We start from the raw sequence: 26414 nt of genomic DNA on the forward strand, positions 1-26414 counted from the left end.
CTTCCACTCCTACAATGTCTCCACTGATTCCTTCCACACTCTCTGAGTCACCCTGTGGGGAGACTGGTAGACTATGGGATATCACCCCATCTTTACCAGGTGATGTTGGTATATTTGGCACTCCTGGACTCAATGAGATGTCCTCAGCCAATAGGGGAAGATTTTGCTCTAAATCTATCCCTATAGTGGCCCCCTCAAAAGGAGTAGTCTGGGAAGAATTCAACCACTCTGCAACAGTCCTTTGTCCTTGCTCCACAATCTGGGTACTAGAAGGCGGCCTAACCTTGGCCTTTCTTTTTGTATGCGGCATCTTTATTTCAAATAAAATTCAAGAATATAGGGAGCTGAACTGGGGAGGCAGAGCAGACCTTACAATTTATCCATTATACTTCTCTAAATGGAGGAGAAGGATATTAATAGTATAATAATCTCAGCCTACCTTAAACATTAGGCAGAATTTAACAAAGTATCCAGTTCACTTCTCAATTAAATCGGCAATTTTCCTAATATTCCAATGGCTCCCAGGCGAATCCAGCCGAAGCCACACGCCCCTTAGACGCGCGGCTTCAACGGTGCGGCTACTATGGTGCGCCTCGGCAGCTGCGCGTCGTAGGAGGGCCGTTTGTACTCCCTTCCGGCCCCTCCTATTGACGTTGGTGATGCTGAATGGCTTCCACAGGCATCGGGGCAGGCTCCTGCCTACCCCTCCCGAGTAGTATTGAGGAAATAAGCTGCCGATTAAGGCAGGAAGAAATCAGCTGAGTAGAATAGCAAAAGTCCAGCTGCCTCGGGTAACCAAAGTAAGCTCTCCTCTCCTCTCCTCCTCCAAGCTTCTTTTTTTAACTATTTTTCAAAGGTGGTAGGCAATCCTTTTGCCCGAGGAAAGTGCAATTTTAGTTATTGTAATGCATTAAACCCCAGAAATTACAGTTTCAAGTTAAGTGCTGATACCTACTTGTTGCCTATTCAACTCATTAAACTCACCACTCCCCAAATTAATAACACTGTACAAAAACTGCAGTAGTTACATTTAGTTCTAAAATACCATTTCACAAGATGCAAAGAGCCTGAGTATCCACACTTCCCTAGGACTTTCTCTCCATCTAGCCCAGGCATGGCAGCATGAGAGGTGCAGAACATGGTTTCCTCTGCAGAAATTTCAGATCAGTATATTTATGGAATTTGTAATACCAAGCTTGCAGCCCAGAATGTTTCATATTTATTACTGAGCTATTTTATTAGGAACACAGCTCACTTATATAGCAAAGAGAAAAAGTGAATATGCACAATCCTTAATTCAATTTCATGTGAGAATTCAAACAATTTATATCAACTGTGTCAATGGGACTAAGTGCTGCACGGTTTTATTGATCCTGATTCATGGACTGTGGAGATCCATTAAATTAAATAAAAAATCTGTTCATTTTTTTTTTTTTTACAGTTCGCTTGGTAGAAAGATTACTTCATTCTTGTATTAGTCTGTATCTGACAGAGAAAGCAACAAGTCTCTTGTATACTGCTCCCAAAAGTATTATGGTCAGTAAAATGATTCCACAATTCAGGCCAAAGACCCAACGGGGTCCCAGATGAGTGTATATCTGGCTGACAAACACAGGCCCAAGTGTGCGTGCGCCACTTCCTGAAGCTGTTAACCAGCCCATATAAAGTCCCTGAAAGAGAAAGAAGAGGGCTGGGCTCAGGAGGGGCAAGATCTCTGCCATCAGTGGTTAGTACAGATGCATTTTACTCCTGAGCACCAAAAGGCATTTTCAGCATCTAGACTTCTGAGACAAACACCAATATCACTGGCCTCATAAGCATCTAAGCGAGGGCTAATCCTCATTTACTTAGTACAAAAAGACAGGCATGCTAGAATCAATCAATCAACATATTTCTACTATTCTTGTTCTGTCCCCAGCAGTGGGTACATGTTTGTATCTGTATATACTGTAGTTTAACTGTGTTTAGTGCAGTCCTTCCTTCTGAGGATTCTTGATACTGAAACACTTTTTGTAACCCATGATAAACATCTGTGAGCCTTGCCTTTAAGAGAAGCCTTTGCCCTTAAGAGAAGCTCCCTCCCCCCTCCACTTTCTCTCACTATCGGAAGAGCATGAATGCCCCTCAATCTAACTTGAGTCATCCTAGGTGCCTTATAGGTTCAAGGGACTGCCCTTCATACTTCCCCTGCGTCACATGGTTCTTAGGCTCGCTGCCATTGGACCTTGCCCCCTGCCCCCAGCTTGTGGAGGCCTTTCCTTCAGCAGCTCTTGATGAGAGTTCAGTTCACCCCACACTTCCTTCAGAGCCAGCAGCGCTCTGTAAAACTCCCTGAAACAATCGAGTTTTTACATTTTCTCTTACTGCCTTCTTCTGAAGACTAAATCAGACTCATATCCCTCATGCTTCCTACCTCTACCATAAACTAACTTCTGCAACATAAAGACTCCCTCTCCCTCCTGCTACCCTGTCTCCAGTTACCAAAGATCTTTGCCTTGGGGCTTACATTTGAGATGCAACAACTGTAAGTAGAATCTACCTGTACAATAAATAATTTCAAACTTAAAGAATCTTTGTCTTGAGGACTGATTGGAGAACAGGTTTAGCTGCCTGGATGGCAAACTCGGATGTCTGCCTGACGCAGAACAGTTCTATTACAATACAGTAATTAAAATGACTTGAAAGAAAACTGACAAAGCAGCTGGAATGACAACTGATAAAAGCCTAACAAATGTTTGAAGACGAAAGATGTCTGAATAACTAAGGTCCCTTCCTTAGGAGTTGAGGCTTGTGTGCACTTGTATGCAAAAGATTAGGCACCCCTGGTCAAACTGTATGTTTCAATGCAGGGATAACGACAAAAACATAAGGAATCTATACTATGTCATATCAATCTTTTATTTTATTATGTAACTAACAATTCCATTGTTAAACAAATGTGCAACACTAATGCAAACAATACTTTGAAAGGCTAATCAATTTTTCCAACACCAATATTTTAAATTAGTTACCTCTTAAAAACAATACATCATTCATACTATCCTATCCATATCACATTCATACATCAATAACTCGTTAAAATTGCACAAAATACTAACCATACAAATATTGGTTTTATATTGATTGCCCTTGAGATAGCAAATGTTGCTTACCTGTAACAGGTGTTCTCACAGGACAGCAGGATGTTAGTCCTCACATATGGGTGCCATCACAGGATGGAGCCCAATCACGGAACACTTCTGTCAAAGTTTCCAGAACTTTGACTGGCCCCTACTGGGCATGCTCAGCATGGCACTAACCCTGCAGCCAGCAGGGGTCCCCCTTCAGTCTTGTTAAAAAGCTACAGGTAGTGCCGAAAATAGAAGAAGAAAACGTTACGAACCCAACACCGCGGGGTGGCGGGCGGGTTTCGTCCTTGAGAACACCTTCTACAGGTAAGCAACATTTGCTTTCTCACAGGACAAGCAGGATGGTAGTCCTCACATATGGGTGAGTACTGAGCTGAGGATGTCAGAGTATGCACCAAATGCAAGGCACTAGGTCTGGGATGAAATTTGGCAGAGGGCATCCTGCACCCCACCCGGCAGGCGGAAGGGTGTTGGTTCGTCACATTGTAAATAGGTTGTGCAAGATAGACTGGCCGAAGATGGAACCTTGTCTTCCGGCTTTGTCTAAGCAATAATGGGCTGTAAAGATATGGATAGAACTCCAGGTGGCAGCCCTGCAAATATCAGGAAGCGGCACCGAGCGTAGGTGAGCTACTGAAGTTGCCATGGACCTCACAGAATGTGCTTTAACACGGTCTTGAAGTGGAATGCCCACTGGCTGATAGCAAAAGGATATGCAGTCCAACCAGGAGGAGAGAGTCTGTTTACCCACAGGCTGCCTCAATTTGATAGGATGGAAAAGAGACAAACAAAAAACTGTGAAGGACTTCAAAGGGGCGTGGGATAAACACTGTGGATCCATCAAGTCTAGAGGACGTGAATGAAGAGGGGGTGGCTCGCGGGAATGAAGGCTACTACCTGGAGATAATACCCTTATTCAATATACATACACACGGTTAATGCGACTCCAACATTGCTCTAAGCTTCAACGATAAGAGGAAATGTGAAAAAAAAAAAAAGAATTTGCATTCACAAAAAAGCGGGGTGTAGCTTGCTTGTTACGGCGGTTACTACCCCCAAACCAAATAAGCCTGATACTTTACTTTCAATGTATATCTAGCATAGCTCTCTGCTTCAACGGCAGGGGAGAAAGTCTGTTACTTCACTTTCAACGCTTAGCCAGCATAGCTCTCTGCTTCAACGGCAGGGGAGAAAATCTGTTATTTCACTTTCAATGCATAGCCAGCATAGCTCTCTGCTTCAACAGCAGGGGAGAAAGTCTGTTACTTCACTTTCAACGCATAGCCAGCATAGCTCTCTGCTTCAACGGCAGGGGAGAAAGTCTGTTACTTCACTTTCAACGCATAGCCAGCATAGCTCTCTGCTTCAACGGCAGGGGCAATGTAGAAAAGAGGATCTATATATAGGCAACAACCAACAAGGACTGAATTACATAGTCGAGTAAACAAAAGCATGGGTGTAGCTTGCTTATTGAGGCGGTTACTACCCCTAACTAAGCTACATATTCAATTAGATACAGTTCCAACACTGCTCTCTTCATTAATGGTGGGGTGGAAGGGAAATAGAACTGAAAGGTACTAAGAGCCAAGCGTAACAAGGAAGAGGGAAAAAAAGTGTATAGCTTGCTGGGCAGACTGGATGGGCCGTTTGGTCTTCTTCTGCCATCATTTCTATGTTTCTATAATTGAGTGCTTTTCCTGTGGGCAGCTGTACGGTCTAGGTAGAACGCTAGAGCCCGTTTGCAGTCAAGGGTATGCAGAGCCTGCTCTCCTGGATTGGAATGGTGCCTGGGAAAAAAGGTAGATAGTATAATGGATTGATTGAGATGAAACTCTGAAACTACCTTAGGTAAGAATTTAGGGTGAGTGCGGAGTACTGTCCGGTCCTTCAGAAGTTCAGTGTAAGGTGGATAGGTAACTAGAGCCTGTAATTCACTAACTCTTCGAGCGGAAGTGATTGCCAAAAGGAAAATCACTTTCCATGTGAGATATCGAAGGTCACAGGATTGAAGAGGCTCGAATGATGGTTTCATGAGCCGACCCAAAACTAGGTTGAGGTCCCAAGAAGGGGCCGGAGGATGCAGAGGAGGCTTGAGGTGAAGCAAGCCCTTCAAAAAATGTGTTACAAGGGGTTGTACTGATATGGGAAAATCCCCGATACCTTTATGGAAGGTGGCTACCCCACTGACATGCATCCTGATGGAGGAAGTTTTTAGACCGGACTCTGACAAGTGCCAGAGATAGTCCAGAAACTTCGTGATTGGACAGGTAAAGGGGTCAAGGGACAGAGAAGAGCACCATGACGTAAACCTGATTCATTTGTAAGAATAAGATTTTCTCATGGAAGGCTTCCGTGAAGCAATCAGGACACGGGAAACTGGTTCAGAAAGGTTAAGTGGCTGAAGGATTAACCTTTCAACATCCATGCCATCAGGGACAAGGCTTGAAGACTAGAGTGGCGTAGGCACATGCCGTTTTGAATGATTAGAAGCGGGTCCTTTCCCAAGGGAACGTGCCTGCGAATAGAGAGATCCTGAAGTATTGGAAACCACACTTGGCGTGGCCAGTGAGGTGCTATCAGCATCATTTTATTTATTTATTTATTTATTTATTTATTTATTTATTGTTTTTGTTATACCGAGTTTCATGACAGGCATCACATCAACCCTGTTTACAATTAACAGAGTGTGTAAAGCATAACATAACGTAAAAACAATGTTCTCAATAAGAACCTTGAACTTTAAATACAGTGAATCAGATAAAGGATGTGAGAAAGTTACAATAAATCAGGGAAATCAACTTGGGACTGGAAAAGGGGAGAGATTGTACAGAGCAATATTTACATTTTGGCCTATTAATGTTCCCTTGGTTCCCTTGTCCTGACGTAACTTCACGAGAGTCTTCGAGAGAAGTGGAAGTGGAGGGAATGCATATAGGAGACCGGTTGTCCATGAGAGGGAGAACGTGTCTCATGGCTGATAGAGTTGGCTGCGAGTGAGAGAGCAGAAGTCTCTACTTTGCGGTTTTGAGGTTACGCAAAGCGGTCTATTTGAGGATAACCCCATTGTTGGAAGATCGAGTTTGCAACTGAGGAGTTGAGAGACCACTCGTGTGGTTGAAAGGTGCGACACAGCTTGTCTGCCAACACATTGTCCACTCCCGGCAAGTAGGTGGCCTGAGGTACATCAAGTGGGAGAGGGCCTCCGCCCATATCTGTGCAGCTTCCTGAAACAGAAAGTAGGAGCCCGTCCCTCCCTGTTTGTTGATGTACCACATGGCCACCTGGTTATCTGTCTGAATCAGGATGACTTGATTGGAGAAGCAATCCTGAAATACCCTGAGAGCATATCTGATTGCTCGAAGCTCCAGGACATTTATTTGGTGTTTGGCTTCCTCTGGAGACCAAGATCCTTGTGTCTGCAGATCGGCCATGTGGGCTCCCCAGCCGAGGTTGGAAGCATCGGTGGTGAGAGTTATTTGAGGGTCTGGAGCCTGGAAGGGTAAGCCTTGGAGGAGATTGACCTGATTTCTCCACCAGGCGAGAGACTGACAGAGTAAGTCGATTATGTGGACAATGTTCGACAGGGGCTGAATGGATTGAGTCCATTGTGACCTTAGAGTCCATTGCATGACTCTCATGGCCAAGCGGGCCATTGGGGTGACCTGAACTGAGGACGCCATGTGTCCCAGGAGGATGAGAAAGTTGTGTGCAGTCATATAGTGCTGAGACTGCAGCTGGTGTGCAAGAGACACGAGAGTGAGAGCTCACTGTCGAGGCAGAAAAGCCTTTGCCTGCAAGGTCTCCAAGTCTGCCCAAATGAACGATAAGGTTTGAGATGGGACTAAGTAGGATTTGTTGTAGTTGATGAGAAATCCAAGCAAAATTAGAGTGTGAAAGGCAAGATGTAGGGACGACAGAGCAGCTTGCTGAGTGGGAGCCCTGATTAACCAATCGTCTAGATAGGGGTAGACGTGATCACCTTGAGTCCTGAGGAAGGTTGCAACTATGACGAGGCATTATGTGAAGACTCGTGGTGCAGATCTGATAATCTGTCTTGTACTTCAGGGCGAAGGTCGGAAGACTTGAGCCAGGCCCATTGTCTTGCCGAGATAGCAGCTGCAGATACCCTGGTAGCAGTGTCAAAGATATCATAAGATGATCTGATCTCATGCTTGCCTGCCTCAAAACCCTTGTTTACTAGGGTTTGGAGTTGATCTTGAAATTGCTGAGGCAGGGAGTCTGTCAAGTCTTGTGTCTGCTTAAATAAGACCCTATTATATTGGGTCATATAGAGCTGATAAGAGGCAATTCTGGAGATGAGCATTGATCCCTGGAAGACACGGCGACCAATGGCATCTAGAAATTTCTGTTCCTTGCCTGGGGGAAAGGAAGTGTGAGGTTTTGATCTCCTTGATCTTTTCTGGGAAGATTCTACAACCACAGATTGGTGATCCAATTGAGGTTTGTGAAAGCCTGGAGCTGACTGTATGAGATAGGTGGTGTCAGCTTTCCTGTTGACTGGAGCAACAGAGCCAGGATGTTCCCAGTTCTTTTTGAGGAGATCCAGAAGAACCTGGTGGATAGGGATGGAGGTTATTTCCTTGGGAGCATCCAGGAATTGTAGCAACTCCATCATTTGATGTCTATCATCCTGTTCCGTCTGTAATTGGAAGAGAACCAATTCAGACATCTCCTTCACAAAATTTATAAAGGAAAGGTCCTTTGGAGGAGAATGCTTTCTGCTTTCAGTAGGTAAAGGTGGTGAAGGCAAATCATTGGTGTCTGGTGAAGATTTATCAGTCCAGGTATCATAGGGATCAGCACCTGCTCCTCTAGGGACTAGAGGAGGACGGGGCAGTGGGATCCCTGAAGGTCCTGGTCTAGGCTCCGAAGGACTCGAAGGAATAACTGGAGACACCAATGAAGGCATCGAAGGCACTGGTGCAGGCATCGAGGACATCGATGGATCGCTCGGTGGCGCCGACGGACATATCGGCATTGATGACTGAGGCATCAGCAGAACTCCTGATGGAGGGATGCGGAACGGTGTTTCTCCTCCCAATGACAAAGTAAGCGGGGAGGGCACCGGAGCCATCGGTGACCCAGGGTCCATCGGTGGAAAAGCAGCCATGAGCGCTTCCATCCTCAAGAGCAGCGGTGCCAACGCTGCTGGAATCGGGTCGGTGGTCAGTTCCACAATTGGTACCGGTGTCGGTGCCGGAGGAACTTGGAGTCAATGCATCGCCTTGTTGATGGCCTCCTGAACCATTTTATTTATTTATAGCTTTTCTATACTGGCATTCATGATATGATTGTATCATGCCGGTTTACAGGTAACAGGGGGTGCAATAACCTTGAGCATTTAACAAGTAGAAAAGAACAATAAAGTTACAATAAAACAGGGTTGCTGGAACTGGGGGAGGAAGAAGACAGTTCTTCTCGGAGACCTGGAGCAAGCAGCCCCGGCTCCGGAACAGAAGGAGGCAGAGGCATAGCCGGAGGGACCACAGTTAAAGGCGGAGTCGCGGAGGGTTGCCTCGGTGACCCGGTCTCCGAAAAGGTCGGTGCCTTTTCTGGACGGGGTTTCTTCAATGGCAGCTCGGATGATGGTGAGGTCGATGATTTCGCTCCCTCAATGGCCCGAGACTTTCGATGCCGGTGGCAATGTTTATCTCTACGATCCCCACGGTCCTGAGGGGGAGTAGAGGGTGTTAAAGGCCGAGAAGTCATCAATGCCGGACGGTCTCTGGCCAGAAGTCGATACTGGCGCGAAGTTGACGGTGCCAGTTCTGACGACGTCGATGCAATAGTCGGTGTCGGAGTTTGAGCATGGAAGAGAAGTTCCATCTTCTCCATTCTGGCCTTGCAACCTTTTGGTGTCATTGGGGCACATTTGGTGCAGGTTAGAACATAGTGCTCACATCCGAGACACATTACACAGACTTTGTGAGGGTCTGTGATGGACATGGTGCAATTACAGTCCGGGCACCGGCAGAACCCTGACGCCATGGCCATGAAAACGTTGAGCCATGGTACGGTCGACGGCCAGTAGGCCGCGAGGGCCAAACTCGACGGTAATAGACGGAAAACGGGTAAAAAAATTACTGGAGTACCGCGGCTTGAAAAAGTTGAAGGAGGGACCCCTGTGGGGTAAATTAAATTTTAGTAATTCCGTGAGGAAAATTCCTGTCAGGAATCTCTGCAGAGCTCCTTAACCGCGTGGCTACTGCTAAGCGGAAAAAAAAAGACTGAAGGGGGACACCTGCTGGCTGCAGGGTTAGTGCCATGCTGGGCATGCACAGTAGGGGCCAGTCAAAGTTCTGGAAACTTTGACAGAAGTGTTCCGTGATTGGGCTCCATCCTGTGATGTCACCCACATGTGAGAACTACCATCCTGCTTGTCCTGTGAAAAAATATAATGTACTCCATAATTTATAGAATAATATATATATGCTGTTACATTCTATTAATTATTCATCAAAATTGCAAACACTACAAATAATTTTGATCAAATTACCCTTAAAATACTAGAAAACACTTTATAATTCATCCAATGTCTACATGAATATACATGAGTATATTTGCATGTACAGTCTCCAATGTATGCAAATCTTTCTCATGCATATTCATTGTGGATGTAATGAAAACCAGACCTGTTTGGGGTACTCCAAGAGCAGGAGTTGCTTCATCTACTCTAAGTACACAGAAGCAGACAACCTCTACATGGTACTGCACAAAATTAAACAGGACATCTTTCTGCAATGTTTAATGCAAAATTACTATTTGCTAATTTTACCAGATTGAAAATAATAATAATAAAAAAAAATGCATGTGCAAAGGTTTGGATACGCTTTTGGCAGGAATAGTTCTCAAATGTTTCCTGTAACCAGCAAAGAGACTTTCTATTCTGCTTTTGGAATTTTTTTCCCCCCCAGTTTTCTTTGCGGAAATCTTCTAACAAAAACGACAAGAGGCAGGTGGCACCTTATAGATTGACCAATTTATTAGGGCAGGAGCTTTCAAAGACAGAGTTCACCTTGGTCATAAATCTTCTTAGGTTTCCTTGTAGGCACTGCGTGTTTGAGATATTCAGGCAGTATTTTCATTAATATTCAAGTCTGGGGACTATGCAGGCCATTTTCTTTTCTTTTTTATGATTAACTTGCATTTAATACATTATGATATAAAAACAAAAATAAAACAAAACCCAGGAAAATGTTAAATTAATGCACGACAAGTCCACATCCAAAAAGGAAGGGGGGGGGGGGGAGGAAAATAGAGAACAATTTCAATAGAAAATCATTATCACATGTAAAGCCAAAAAGAAAATGAATTCTCCACATATTTATCTGTAAGAAACATTTCCAAATGTAAGGAATCAAAGAAATAAACATGTTCCCTTATAACAGATTAAAAAAAAAAAAAAGCTCCCAGAGCAACAACCTGCTGCTTCAACTGGAGGAAAGATTTAAGCTGGGTCACCTGAGCAACATGCGGGAACATTTGAAACGTCTGTCCTCAACAGGAAACATCTTTCTGTTCTGAGCTGAAGGAGAGAATAAGCGCAGCTCTAGTTGTGACCTCATCTTGAGACAACTGCATGAAGGCAGACAGATCAATACTTTCAGCAGTGTCCAACATTCCCTACACGTCATTCATCCCTTGTTTTATAACAAGAAAATAATAAATACAAGAGTAGAATATGCTCACGAGAGATTTTCAGTATGTCTCTGGCGCATCTTAAACTCCTCTGTCAACAGCCACCTTGATTCTGAAAGTTGAGCAGACGCAGATTCTGGACTCTAGCTACATTCTCCAGAGCCTCCAACGTTTTATGGAGAAGCAAATTGTCTTCAACATGGGCCTCCCTAGAGGTCTGTAACACAGAGATTTGGGTGCTCACAGTTTGCCACCTTGGCCTTGCACAACTCACTGACAGTTCTCTGAAACACATTGCTAGGACACCAGCAGTAAAACAGCTTTATTTCAGACACTGAAGTTCTTTTCACACAAGTTTTAACTCCCTCTTTGAGATACCAGTGTCATCCCAGTAAGGTCCGTGACACTTCGCCGTATGCTACCCAATTCCTCAGCACTATCAATAAGTTACTTCCCCGACAGTGCCTTGTTGCAGATTCAAATCCCTAACAAAAGGGCTGCAGGGATCTCTGCTTCCAAGAACTCTTTACTGGCTGTCTCTTTCCTTCTCCCCCTTTCTGACTGCAGGCACAGCTTAAGAGCTTCGCTGATTGCCCTGCAGTTTCTAAATCAGTCTCAGATGTACTCCTAATCAGCACCAGACATTTTGTTGGCTGGATTCTGTTTAATTCTCTTTTCAGGACTACAATTCCCAACAGGCTTGTGCCTCCTGTTCTGTCTGGCTTCATAATCTCCTAGCCAACTCTTATTCAATTCTCTTTTTCCTTTTGAAACAGTGGTCCATGTGGACCTGCCTTCAGCACTTCATCTACCTACTGGAGTTTCTAGATGTCCTGTCGCTTTAGGTAGCTTCAGCATCTGTGAAGCCCCAGCTTCACCACTCTGTCCCTCCATATCTCCCAACATCTGTTCCATTTCTCTTAACTTAGGAGCAGCTTGCTTTCAAAAATCACAGAGTTTAACTATAGACTGAGCCAGTGTACTCTCAGTACATGTCTCCACTCTCCATACAGGGTTTACAATGGAAGGGGGAGACGAATGCAGCCCTTTGCAAGGTCCTTCCAGTCCTGGCAGAGGGCAGACTGCCCTCTTTGAACTTCGGGGTTCCTCACTAGTACCTAGTCCTTGGTGTTGACACTGACAAAGCTCAAAATCATGCAGGAGTCTTTCCGGGTACAAACAGATCATCCATGGCTCACAACAGGCTCAACACACCATTCACACTACCCCTCATCTGGGTCTTCACTCATCTTAAGGTGCTAATCTTACAGGACACTCATCCTATCAGTGTCCAAGAGTTCATTCAGGTTCTCCCAAACACCAGACCCAGCAGCCGCTGCCTGATCTCCGGATACACCACCACCAGTTGGTGTATCCAGAGTCTCAGGAAGTCTAAGAGCGAGCACAATCAGTGCCTAATCATGGAGGTGGAGGAATTCTAATACCAGAGATTAGTGAAACCTCTGTACCAGTCAAAGCCCCTCCGCTATTATCCCCTTGGGTATTAGAAGGCAAACGCTGATCATGCTTGTATATTGGACTCCAAGCCAGTGTAGAAACCATAGGTAAATCCCCAGCCTTCCCCTTCCTGTCCATACTAGACCACAAAGAAAAAATGAGGAAAAAAGAAACTTCGAGAGCAAGTACAGTGTTTTAAATTCAGCATCTGTCTCAAGCGGCTATCTTGATTCCTTTCATAGAAACACAACAGCAGTGAAAGACCATTATGGCCTACCTAGTCTGCCCAGCCACATCAACTATTCAGTTTTACAATCCCTACCACTCCCTCAGAGATTCCCTGTGTTTATTCCACAAATTCTTGAACTCAGATACTGTTCTGGTCTCTCTTTCCTCCACGGGGAGGCTTTTCCATACATCTAATGTTTTCTTTGTAAAAAAGTATTTGCTTAGATTCCTCCTGAGTCTGCCACCTTTCACTCTTATCCCATGATCCCTTGTTCTAGAGCCTCCTTTCCATTGAAAATGAAAATATTTAAAAGTCTCTATTATATTTCCCCTATCCTGCCTTTACTCTAGGATATATAGTATATGTTTAGATCCTTAAGTCTGTTCCCATATGATTTAGAACAAAGACCACTGATCATTTTTGTAGCCACCCTTTGGACCAACTCCAAGTGGTTTGTATCCTTTTGAAGATGAAGTCTCCACAATTGTACGTAGTATTCTAAATGAGGTCTTACTAAGGACAATATCACCTTTTTTCTGTGGACCATTCCTCTCGTTATGCAGCCAAGCATGCTTCTGGCTTTTGCCATTGCCTTAGCTTCCTGTTTGTCTACCTTAAGATCATCAGATACGATCATCCCCAGATCCCGCTCTTTTATGCTTAGAATGTCATCCCTTATATAGTACCTCTCCCTTAGATTTTGCATCCTAAATGCATAACTCTGCATTTTTTAGCATTAAATCTTAGTTGTCAGACCCTAGACCATTCCTCAAGCTTCACTAGATTCCTCCTCATGTTTTCCACACCTTCCTGGCTGTCAACTCTATTGCAGGTTTTGGTATCATCTGCAAAGAGACAAACCTTTCCATATAATCCTTCCGCAATGCCACTTCTGAAAATGTTTAAAAGAACCAATCCAACAACCTATCTGTGCAGTACACCACTTATAGTGCTCCTCTCCTTGTAGTGAACTCCATTTACCGTTACCCTTTGTTGCCATCTACTCAACCAGTTTCTAATCCTGTCAATCACTTTAGGGCTCATACCAAGGGCACTCAATTTATTTATAAGTTACCTAAATGTAACCATATTAAAGGTCTTACTGAAATCCAAGTATCTAATGTTCTCCTCTGATCCAACTGTCTGGTCACCCAATCAAAGAAATTGATCCCATTCATCTGCCAAGACCTATCTTTGGTAAAACCATGCTACATCGGATCGCATAATCCAGTGAATTCCAAAAACTGCACTATTCTCCATTTTAACAGTGATTTCATTAAACTGCTCACCACAGAAGTCAGACTAACCAACCTATAGCTCATTTTTCTTTTCTCTAAGTATTTCATGGTTTGAGGTATGTTTCAGATCATTGTCTTGCTGAAATATCCAACCTCTTTTCAGCTTCAAATTATTTATCGACTATGGGACATTAGCTTCTAGGACAGTGATGGCTAACCTATGACACGCCGAGACGTGTTTGCTGACACGTGCAGCGGACTATCGGGATTTTTTTTTTTTGGCTGTGCCGAGCCTTTTTTTTTTTTCCTGCTGTGCCGATCCTTTATTTTTTTTTTTTTAGCGGCTGTGCCGACCCTTTAAAATTAATTTAGTATTCCCCCCCCCCCCCCCCCCGGGTGCAGAGAGGCTCATGCGGCGCAACAACAGGCAGATAGGGATTGCATTTAAACGCGCTGATGCCCCTCCTCCTTCCTGCCTGTGCGGCCCGGAAGTAAACGTTGCCGGAGCCGCGTGGACAGGAAGGAGAGAAGCATCAGCAAGCGCAGAAGAGGAGCAGCACTTGAGCTTACGGGCCGCCGCGAATCCCACCCAAGTCGCAGCGGCCTGAGAAGAGGAAGAAGCCCGGTAGCAGGGCCGCCGCGGCCCGAGAAGATCAGGGCCGCTGCAGAGCCCATCCTGCGGCGAACCGTGAAGAGGCGGCCCAGAGGTGAGAGAGGCTGAGGGTCTGTAGAGGGTGTGTGCGTGTATGAGACGAGTTGAGAGATTGTGTTTGAGAGTGAATGTTTGCAGAGACAGCATGAGACAGCATGTGCTTGAGCAAGACAGCATATGGGAGTGAGAGAGAGCCTGTGTGTGTGAAAGTCAGACAGCATGTGCCAGTGAGAGACTGTGTGTGTGTGTGAGAGAGAGAGAGAAATGCATGTGAGAATGAGAACCTGACTGTGTGTTTGAGGGAAGAAGATGGAGAGAAAAGAAACAGAAAAAAAGACACTATAAAAGGAATTGGCAAAAAAAAAAAAAATAAGAAAGGGAAGGTGGAAAAAAAAAAAGCCTGTGACCAATCAATTAGAAAACTAAGATCAGACAGCAATGGTTAAAAAAAAAATATATATATTTTTAGTGATTGGCACATGTAATCTTTGGGAATGTGCAAGAATAGTAACATCCCCAATAGTCATGTGGCAGCAGTGACAGTGGCAGCAGAGGAATGAGAGAGGTTCCGAGGTTGCTGGCAAAAGAGAGGGGGGTCTGCCTTTAGTGTGTGCATATGAATGAATGGGACTCTGCCTGGGGGTGTATGTGTGTGTGAGAATGAATTGGTGCCTGCCTGGAGGATGGAGCGGGAGTGGTGTGAAAATGAATGGGAGCCTGCCTGGGTGTGTGTGTTTGTGTGTATGTGAGTGAGCCAGTGAGTGTGAGAGCATGAGTGTGTATGAGAAAATCCAGGGGAGTAAGAGTTTGTGTGGGAGGGGCGGTGGGGGGTGGAGGGGGAGAGAGTGTTTTAATTGAAGATTTAGCTGACGAAATTCAGCAACAAAAAAGTCACTAAGCAGGCAAGGTAAAGAATTATTTGGTTTTGCTTTATTAATAAATATAGTACATATATTAAAATTATAACTTGTTATTAATTAGAGCTACAAATATCACAATTATGGATTTTTCTAGAAGTGACACACCACCCGAGTTATGCTCGGTTTTTTTATGAATTTTGACACACTGAGCTCAAAAGGTTGGCCATCACTGTTCTAGGACATGTTGATATTTAGTCAAATCAATTCTTGCTTCCACCAGCACAATACTTCCTATGCCACTGGCTGCCAACACAGCCACAAAGCATACTAGATCAACCTCTGTACTTAACGGTTGACAAGATGTTCTTTTCTTTAAATGTTTCACCTTTTTTCTCCAAATGTATCTTGTGTGATTGTGGCTAAACAGTTCAATTTTCACTTCATCAATCCTAAGCAGTTTGTTTCAAAAGTTTCAGGCTTATCAAGGTTTTGTTTTGCATAGTTTAGATGACTTTTGTTTTGGGGTTGTAGAAAACGTTTCCTTCTGACAACTCTCCCATGAAAATCATTTGTTGTATAAGCAATGCTGAGCAACTATTCCAATGTCACCTAAACATTTCAGCAGGACGTTTGCAGTGATCTGTGGGTTTTGTTTTGCAGATCTGACCAGTTTTTGAGCAGTTAAGAGATTTTTCTTGGTTTTCCATATCTTGCCTTGACTTCAACAATTCCATGTAACTTCCATTTCTTAACAATGTTTCTGAAATTGCTACCTGGAAACATTTGGGGATTATTTTATAGCCTTCACCTACTTTGTAAGAGTGAATATCTTTGTTGTCAAATGCTCATACAACTGCTTTGAGGAGCCTATAGTTGTTGAAAGCAGACAGAAAAATTAGAACCTGAGAGGTTAGAAGGGTCAACGTATTTGTTCAACCATGGAATTGTTTTCACCTCAGTAACTGATGGCCTAATGAGTCAATCAACTTTTTGGGCCTTATTAACTTTTTAAAAAAAGGTATAATGTGGAAGGGTGCCCAAACTTTTGCACGTGCCAAATTCACTGTTTTATTATTTTCAATTTGTTAAAATCATCTAATAAATAGTAATTTTGCATTACAAACTGCAGAATGATGTTGTGTTTAACTTTGTCCAAATACAAAGAGATGGTTAAACACTTAAATCAATACAACTATAATGGATATATATAATTTAACAAGAAAATTATTATATATTGAATAAACTTTGGAATAAATCACATCTGAAAGATATAGTACATAAATACATAAATGGAAAAATCAACGCCATAATACATTTTATACCAAATAAAACATCAACGCAACAAAACACAACACATTATAAATGGAAAATATAAAAATACAAAAATTCCAAGACATGTAAACTTTACAACTCACATTTGCATAAAAGGTTACTCCACTTTTAAGTGAATGAAATAGCTGTTTTCACAAAGATGAAAGGAATCCTGGCTGTAGGTGCTTCCAGCTCAAATCTGTATAATTGCCTTCATTGTCATTAAGCCAGTGAAGAACAGACATCAAGCAAATGGAGAGTCTCAACACAAAAGCTGCAGACACATTCAAAGTTCCATCAAAAGGACAGCAAAGTATTTCTAAGCGATCAGTGTGCAGTGCTGCCCTCCTGCCAGTAGAGGTCCTCTGTGGGCTATGGTCTTGGCTGCTCAGTCTTCAAAGACCTATGGCTTGGAGGTCCTGCTGGCAGCCATGTTTGCAGCATGACTCGGCATTGCCCCACCTTTAAAAGCCTGTCTCACTCGCACCTTGCTTCAGCTCGGAGTCAACCTTGATCCCAGCTGTGGCTTTTTCTCCTAGTCCTTGTTCTTGCCTGAGTGGTTGACCCAATTATTTTGGCTTCCTGTCTATCCTGTGTCTTTGTGTGCTTTTTGTAGCCTGCTTATTTGGCTTTAGTTTTGGTCTTTTGATGTCCTGCCTGTTTCTGTTCTTGTTTTGGATTTTGCTCTTTTTGCCCTGCTTTTGGCCCCTGCTCTGTCTTCCGGGTTTTGTTCTGTTTTGTCTGTCCTATGATGCACTCCCAGCTCCTTGGTTTTTTGTGGACATTTTTAAGTATCCTGCAGCTCAGCTCTGCCTCAGTTGGTGTCCTTTAATACCCTGTTTCCGTGTGCACCTCCTGCCAAGTCCTGCCAGCTACCAGAACCTGAAAGCTCAACTCAAGGGCGGAGATGGCTGATCAGGCAGAAGATCCTACACAGTCAGCTGTACCTGGATCCAGCCTGCTCCTGCTTTAGAGGTTATCTTTACAAGCATGCAGTACTCTGACAATATTTAACTTTGTACCACTGAAACATACAATTTGACCAGAAGTGCCTAAACGTTTGCATACAACTGTATAAAAGGATCATTCTCTAACTACTTTGCTAAATTTTTTTAGGTGATTTAAATTCACAGTGGGCTGACATGACATTCTCGCCTGCATAATTATGAATAAAGCAATTTTAGAGTACCTGAAGCAATTAAAAAAAATAATAAATTTAACAAAAAGGCAAGAAATCCAGTGTTAAGAGTCATAGATCCTGATCAGGCAGAAGACCCTACCATCATACCATGGTTACCCTATATTTTATTTTTATTTATTTAAACAGTTTTATATACCGACAACCGTTTGCACATCGTGTCGGTTTACATGTAACTTACTAACCAAAGTATATATATAGGCATTGCCTTTACAAAGAACAGAGAACAATAAGATGCAGTAACAAAGCGAAGGCTAGATAAATTAATAGGTGGGATTCAACTGGGAGTAACATAGGTTGGGAGCAGGGAGAGAGTAAAAAACAATAATAATAATAATGAGATAATATATATTATCTCATATATATTAGCAAGTGTTTTCTTATGTTTACTATTATGCAACTGTTCCCCCCCGCCCTTTTTTCTCTTCCACCTTTCAGTAACCCACGTTCAATGTAACTTAACTCTTGTCTCACCTCCTCCAGTAGCCTCCTAGCTACGATTAATGTTAAAGTTCTCTTTACCCTCGTTCAATGTAAACAGATACCCATCATGAATGTCGGTATAAAAAAGGTTTAAATCGATCCTAAACTCTCTCATCCAACACTCACTTTCAAGCTATAGCATAATGACAGTATCCACCACAAAAAGCAATCAATTCTTGGTCACTTTATAGCTAAGATCTGAACTATGAGCTAAGGGTGGTTCCTTCATGGTGTTTAGCAGAGACTGAAAACCTGTACAATATGGCAGGGTTACTACCTGCCATCCTTCCTCACTTAGAACATAATTATGTTACAATCCTTGCCAAAAGCAGCAAGATTAAACCTCCTGTAAAAAAAAAAGCAAAAAAGCAAAAACACCCATCACAAAACCAAATAATTTCAAAATCCTCATCAAAATGTGCCGCTGATCAACTTTTTACTGCTGTAAATTTAAGAGCAATTAAACATACTGCTGTCTGGCAGACCAAGCTGGAGCTTTATTTCAAGAGCCACCCTTAGGTCTCTCGGTACTCACTGCTACTGAGCTTCAAAACGCTGATCCTCAAGGTCTACAAACAAATATGGTTTTCCGAATATCCACAATAAATATTCATCAGATATATCTGCAGATATCTAGCCTAAGAACAAGGTTATTTGCAGAGTTTGGCGACCCTAGAAAGCAGACCTATGATCAACCCTGAAGGATTGCAGTTGGAAACTTCTGCACTGACATAGCAACTTACCTGAGGCTTTGGACCAAGAATCTTGGAGTATAATGTATATGACATCACATGACACATTGGGTAACCCAAACCTATCAGAATGCCAGCTGTAAGGTACTGTGCCATGTAGATGATTGGTGTGTACAGACACCAGGACTGCTCTGCTGGGCATCCTGTTGGCTCCATGCTGTGATTGGACGGTGGCTCTGTGGTTGCTACTTGCAAATCTGTGCCATATATTGTGTGAACCGGTTTGGGAACGGAGCTGTTCTTTAAATCTGCAAGAGAGCCCAGATACCCAGTGCTTAAAGAGGCCGGAGGAACACTTCCGAAAGTGGCACGTTAAGACATGTTCATAGTTTACCTGCCCACTGAATCTGTGGAAACACTTTTCCCCATGGCAACAAGATAAAAAATCCAACAAAGACAATTATCAGACCTGCGAGTAAAGTAGCACGTTCCCCAGTTCTGTTAAAAAAAAAAAAAAACACAGAATTAATATTAATTTTGTACTTACATCTGTAAGGAACCTAAATGATCCAAATAATTATGCTAGTTTTAAAAAACAATGGTGTCAATATTACTAAGACCAGGTGATTCCTAAAACTGAGCCTCAATTTGTACACAAAAATGAAGTGGAATGGTAGAGAGGAGAAAATCTAGGGCTGGGTGTGAACTGTGCAGGAGAGGTGGAGCAGATGTGAACTCTCTCTCCCAAACATACACACACTCTCACTCTCTTCCCTCCTTACTCCCAAACCAGTGCTCAACGGTGGGCGAAGGATGGCTGGGGGGATGAAGGATCACTGGGGTAAGGAAGAAGAGGGTAGAGAATATAGGGCCCTTTCTCTCTATTCTCCTCCTCAATGCCCAGCCCCTCCCCCATGATTCTCCCAGTGATCCTAGAGGTCCCAAGTCTGACCCCCAATCCCCCACCCAAAACACCATCTCCAGCCGTTCTCCTTGGCTGGTTAGACACAGGCCTTCTCTTTGACTTGGAATCAGTTGGCTCTTCTCTGCCATGGGGGATGGGACAGGCTGGCATGCACTGTCTGCTCTCCTCAGTCTCCTTGGACCAGGGGCTGGAGGAGGTGTGGATGAGGGACTAGAAATGAAAAGTTCAGCATGTTCTTTGCCTCCTCTCCCACCGAAACCCCTTCTGGACCCTCCCGCCACTCTTTCCCTGCTCTCCTCACTCCAGGATCAATAACATTAGGGGAGACGCCCTCACATTTCCTTTCCCTCCCCTCATTAACATCCAGCGTTCACTCTCCTCCCTTACTCTCTTGCCTCTTCCCCCTCCCTCCAGTGTGGTCACCAGTGGCAAGGGCGGCAGGGCATGGGAAGCCAGCGTGAAAAGGAACAGGGCCAGGAAGCCAATACACCCAGTGGCAGAAGCATCGGAGCTGACAGGCATTCACTTCATGTCCCTGACCTTGTCCATTTTTTCCTCACAGCCTCCCTCAATTGTGCTGGAAAATCATGCAAAAATCAAGGCCAGGTGGCTACTTCCTTCTCAGAGTAAACAGCTCCAATACCTGTGGCTTGATTTTGCTTCCTCTGGGGGTTGGGGGGGGTGCCGTGCTAGCCAAAACTGATTTACACTGCCGGCTCTGCATTACTTCCTTTGTGCCTAGAAAAATAGTGATGAAATTCTATTCCAAATTGTTCCTCAGAAATTAAGTCCTAGGTAAATCACAAAAGGGGGTTGAATTAGCACAAATTTTAAACCTGTGAGCAGCAGTGCCAATAATCAAGGCCAGGATTGAAGCCTTGAAGACTGAACATAAGAAATGCCAGACTGGGTCAGACCAAGGGTCCATCAAGCCCAGCATCCTGTTTCCAAAAGAGGCCAATCCAAATCACAAGTACCTGGCAATTACACAAACATTAAATAAATCACAAGCTACTATTGTTTATTAACTAATAACAGTTTCTGTATTTTTCCTCTAGGAACTTATCCACACCTTTTCTAAACCCAGCTACACTAACTGCTATAACCACATCCTCTGGCAATGAATTCCAAAGCTTAACTATGCGCTGAGTGAAAAAGAATTTTCTTCGATTTCTTTTAAATGAGCTACTTGCTAACTTCATGGAGTGTCCCCCTTGTCCTTTTATTGTCTGAGAGAGTAAATAACCAATTTACATTTACCTGTTCAAGTCCTTTCATGATTTTGTAGACCTCTATCACACCCTCCCCTCAGTCGTCTTCTCCTTTAGCCTTTCCACATAGAGCAGTCATTCCATGCCCCTTTATTTTGGTTTCTCTTCTCTGCATTTTCTCCAGTGCAACTCTATCTTTTTTGAGATGCGGTGACCAGAACTGCACACAGTATTCAAGATGTGGGTTCACCATGGAGCGATACAGAGACATTATGACATCCATCCTTTGATTTGCCATTCCCTTCCTAATAATGCCTAACGTTCTGTTTGCTTTTTTGATCGCTACAGCAAACTGAGCTGATTTCAATGTATTATCCACTACGATGCCTAAATCTCTTTCCTGGGTAATAACTCCTAAGATGCACTGGTCCAAGTACAGATCCCTGAGGCACTCCACTGTTTACATTTTTCCACTGTGAAAACAGAATTTAATCCTACTCTCTGTTTCCAGTCTTTTAACCAGCTTGCAATCCACAAAAGGACATCGCCTCCTATCCCATGACTTTTTAGTTTTCTTAGAAGCCTCTCATGCGGGACTTTGTCGAACGCCTTCTGAAAATCCAAATACACCACATCTACAGGTTCACCTTTGTCCACATCTTTATTCACCCCTTCACAAAAAATATAGGAGATTTGAGAGGCAAGACTTCCCTTAGGTAAATCCATGTTGGTTGTGTCCCATCAAATCAAGTCTATCTACATGTTTTCTGATTTTATTCTTTATAACAGTTTCCACGATTTTTCCGGTATTGTAGTCAAGCTCACCTATAGTTTCCAGGATCACCCCTTAATCCCTTTTTAAATATCGGGGTTACATTGGCCATCTTCCAATCTTCAGGTACAACGGATGATTTTATATACCTTCATTCCAAGTGAATATCACAAAGGTTTACAAAAGTAACAATTGTCCATTAAGTTATTACATATTATGGTGTAGTATTTTTATAACATATTTTTGTAATATACATTTTGGTGTTACATATACTTTGGTAAGAATCATATTTTAGTATGATAAATATATTGGAAGAACTCAAGTGGGTCATATGAATCTAGGTAATGTTCTTATACGTTTCAACTGAGGATGGGGACAACAGGTTAGTCAGATAGGTATTCTGTTTGGTAATTTACATGGTTATAAGGGAGTTGTCATGAGCTACTTTGTTCTCTAGTTACTTGATTTTTTATTTGTTGCTGTTCTTGTTAATGTTAACTCTGCATTTGGATAGAATTTAAGTTTAGATATAAGAACTTGTTGACATAGCATTCTGATAGAATTTAAGTTAGATTATAAGCATTTTTAAAAAGCCAAGTTTTTAGTTCACGCTTGAATATTTTTCTTCCTGGGATCAGTCGTATTGTCTCTGGTAGTGAATTCCACAGTTTAGAGCCTGCTATGGAGAACACACGATCTCTTATCTGTGACAGGTGTGTGCTCTGGATCGTAGGTACAGTTAATAGTCCTTTGTTTTGGGACCTTAGGGTTCTTTGTGGAGTGTAGTCCTGGGTTATCATTATGGATGATTTCAAAAATTAAAGTTAAAACTTTGAAATATATTCGGTATTATATTGGTAGCCAATGCAGTGCTATTAGCGAGGGTGTGATGTGATCAAATTTCCTGGTTTCAATTAAAAGTCTTGTAGTACTTGTAATTTTTTTTAATAGGCTGGTTGGGAGTCCTAGTAGTAGGGAGTTGCAGTAGTCAATTTGAGAAAATTAGCGATTGTAAACTGTACGGAAGTCTTTGGAGGTTAGTAATGGTTTCAATCTATGTAAAATGCACAGTTTTGGATATCCTGTTGTGATTAATTTGTGTGTCTTTTCATAGTAACATTTTCATCTATCTGGATTCCTAGGTCCCGGACTTGATCTGCGGGTGTGATATCAAAATTACCTAGGTTTAGAGATGGAGATGTAAACTATGAGTTTGGGTTTTTTTGTATTTAGTGTTAATTTTAATTAGAGAGTTCTTGCTGTATTGCCTTCATATATTTTGATGCAGTATTTTCAAAAGATGAGTCGAACTGAATGTTGTCAGCATATAAGAAGGTGATTCCTAGTTTGTCAGTAATTTACACAGAGGAAGCATGTAGATGTTGAATAGGGTTGCTGAAAGCGCTGAGCCCTAGGAGACACCTGTATTGATGGGGAAGGTGTCAGCTATATTGATTCCCAGTTTTACTTGGAATGTCCTGTGAGACAGGAATGAGGAGAACTGTTTGTGGACTCTGCCATCTATTCCAATTTTTCTCAGTAGATGACATAGCAGGGTATGATCCACAGTGTCAAAGACTGCTGTTGGATCTATTAGCACCAGAATGTAGGATTCATTATTAAACCTGCGTAGTATATGGTCCATTAATGATATGAGTAAAGTCTTGTTTGAGCTATTTTTTTCTGAAACCGAATTGGTTTGGATATAGAATGTCATGGTCTTCTAGGTGGTTTTTCAGCTGGTGTAGTACTGTTTTTTTCAAGTATTTTTGAGAGGAAAGGTAGGGTGGATATTGGACGATAATTGTCCCAATCATCAATTCTACCAGTTTTATTTTTAAGGATTGATTTTATCACTGCTTGTTTTTCCAAATTTGGGATCAGTCCTTCTGACAGCAAAAGTCTGATAGTTGTTGCTATTGTTGGGGTGATTTCTTTACCAGTTTCAAGGAATTTGCTGGGATTGGCTTATGTAGATGTGTTGCAGGCTTATATTTAGAAATTATTTGACTGATTTCAAGTTTAGTTACTCTGTCAAATGTGGTCCAATTAGCTTGTTCATGATTTTTATCCAGTTCTTTTTGTTTGTGAGCTGTTGGTGTTTTCCATTTTTAATTTTTTGATTTTGTCTAATAATGAGATTGCATAATCATTGCAGGTGTTCTTTCAGAAGTTGAGGTTGTTTGAGATGGAGGAAGACGGGTCTTTGATAAAGGGGAAGATTTTAAAATATATGCGCGGGCATACATTTGTGTGTACATTGTACAGCCGCGTGCATGTTATAAAATCAGGGCTTGGTGCGCACAAGGGGGTGCCCACTACTGCAAATTGCGCGCGCCGAGCCCTTGGGGAGCCCTGCTGGCTTTCCCCGTTCCCTCAGAGACCGCTCCAAAATCGGAGCGGCCTCAGAGGGAACTTTCCTTCCATCCCCCCTTCCCCTCCTTGTCCCGGGGCTTTACATGCTCCGCCGGGCCTTTTGAAAATAGGCCCGGCGCGCATAGGTCTTTGAAAATCTATCCCTAAGTGTTTTACAACTTCAAAGAATAGTTTGGAATTGAATATGACTCCGTGTATCTGTTTCACATAGTATTCTTTTTTTTGCTTTATTTATTAATGTAAGGTATTTTGCTAGAAGGGATCTGTATTTTCCTAAGGAGTCTGTGGATGGGCATGTTTCTCATGTTTTCTGTGTTAGTTTAGTGCATCTTGGCTCTTCGTTGTACCATGGCTTCTTCTGTTTAGTGGCATTTTGTTCTTTTTGCACTATTTTTTCTGGACTGGGCTTAGATTGTCAGCTATTTCATTGACAATTTTATCCCAGGAGAAAAATGCTGAAGAGGCATTTGCCTGATTAAATTCGGTTTGTGTTTAATTGCTTCTTCTAGTACGTCTGATTCTATCTTTTTTCTGAAGATGAAAGGTTGATTCTTAATTATTATTTTTTGCATTTGGTTGAGGAAGGTTATTTTTGTTTTAATTAGTTGGTGATCAGACCAGGGCAGTATACTGTAAGAGATATTGATGAGACAGTTGTTATTTGCAAATATTAGATCGAGAATATGGCCTGCTTTATGCATTGGATAAATAACAAATTGTGACCATCCCATTGCTTCTAGGAATGTTTCATAAGTTGTAGTTTTTGGTGATCTATCTACATGTAGGTTAAAGTCTCTACTATTAGGGTAGAGTTAAGAGATGGAAACACTTTTGTAAATATTTCAATTAGTGGTAAGCAGTCGTTTTGAAGTATTCCAGGAGGGCAGTAGACCAGCCCTATGTTAAGTTGTGCTGATTTAGTATTGCTACCTCGTAGGGTGGATTAATCTCTAGTCTGTAGGGTTTTAGTTTTTTTTTTTTTTTTTACAGATTATTAATAGACCTCCTCCTTTACATTTAAGTCTTGGGAAGTGAAAGACATAGTTGGGATGTGTAATTTGATTTAGTATTACATTGTCTTTATCATTCAACCAGGATTCAGTAATGCAGAAGATAGAAGGATTTAATTCCTCTAGTAGATCGTTAATCAGTGGAAATTTTTTTTGACAGGGCTTGAACATTTAACAAAATCAGTGTAAATGTTAGGCAGGAGGATAAAGTGGGAGTGTTGTTACAAATTGTTGGTAAGACTATCTTAGTTTTCTTTCTTTGGTTGTTACTTGTGGTTCTTCTTGGGTTTCTATTTATATCTTGACCTAGTGTGGTTTTGATATAGGTCTGAAAATTCATGTTTTAGTTCTTTCAGAACCCTGGGATGTATACCATCCGGTCCAGGTGATTTACTACTCTTCAGTTTGTCAATCTGGCCTACCACATCTTCCAGGTTCACCATAATTTGGTTCAGCTCATCTGAATCATCACCCATGAAAATCTTCTCCGGAATGGGCATCTCCCCATAATCCTCTTCAGTAAAAACCGAAGCAAAGAAATTGTTTAATCTTTCCGCAATGGCCTTATCTTCTCTAAGTGTCCCTTTAACCCCTCTATCCTCTAACGGTCCAACAGACTCCCTCACAGGCTTTCTGCTTCGGATATATTTTAAAAGGTTTTTATTGTGAGTTTTTGCCTCTATAGCCAACTTCTTTTCAAATTCTCTCTTAGCCTGTCTTATCAACATCTTACAATTAACTTGCCAATGCAAATGCTTTATTGTATTTTCTTCCTCTCTCACCTCACCTTTTAACCATGCCGGTAATCGTTTTGCCTTCCTTCCACCTTTCTTAATGCGTGGAATACATCTGGACTGGGCTTCTAGGATGGGGTTTTTTTTTTTTTTTTTTTAACAATGTCCATACCTTTGGCACACTTTTTACCTTTGTAGCTGAACCTTTCATTTTTTTTTTAAACTACTTTTCTCATTTTATCAGAGTTTCCCTTTTGGAAGTTTAGCGCTAGAGCCGTGGGTTTACTTACTGTCCCTCTTCCAGTCATTAATTCAAAGTTGATAATATTATGATCACTATTGCCCACAGTTACCTCTCTCACTCCACTGAGAATAGGATTTAAATTTAAAATTGCTTCCACTCTCGTCAGTTCCTGAACCAATTGCTCCATAAAAACCGTCATTTATTCCATCTAGGAACTTTATCTCTCTAGCATGC

At 42.3% G+C, this 26414-nt stretch overlaps 1 protein-coding gene across 4 annotated transcripts in view; it reads right to left on the bottom strand.

The window, feature by feature from the left end:
* Positions 1–1196: 1196 nt before the first annotated feature.
* The window catches only part of MFSD8 (major facilitator superfamily domain containing 8), a 112175-nt gene continuing 86957 nt past the window's right edge, over positions 1197–26414 (bottom strand). For 2 of the 4 annotated variants that reach the window (XM_029590732.1, XM_029590476.1), the window contains 3 exons: positions 19303–19406; positions 18960–19216; positions 1197–1670 (listed from right to left, as the gene is read on the bottom strand). In XM_029590732.1, the coding sequence (XP_029446592.1) occupies positions 1464–1670; positions 18960–19216; positions 19303–19406 (568 nt within the window). In that variant the 3' untranslated portion in view covers positions 1197–1463. Of the gene's footprint in view, positions 1671–9967; positions 10675–10838; positions 11005–18959; positions 19217–19302; positions 19407–26414 lie in introns of those variants that run through there. The other 2 variants (XM_029590646.1, XM_029590555.1) reach the window with 2 other exon arrangements.

The sequence above is a fragment of the Rhinatrema bivittatum genome, chromosome 1 (genome assembly GCF_901001135.1).
Source record: "Rhinatrema bivittatum chromosome 1, aRhiBiv1.1, whole genome shotgun sequence".
Taxonomy (NCBI): domain Eukaryota; kingdom Metazoa; phylum Chordata; class Amphibia; order Gymnophiona; family Rhinatrematidae; genus Rhinatrema; species Rhinatrema bivittatum.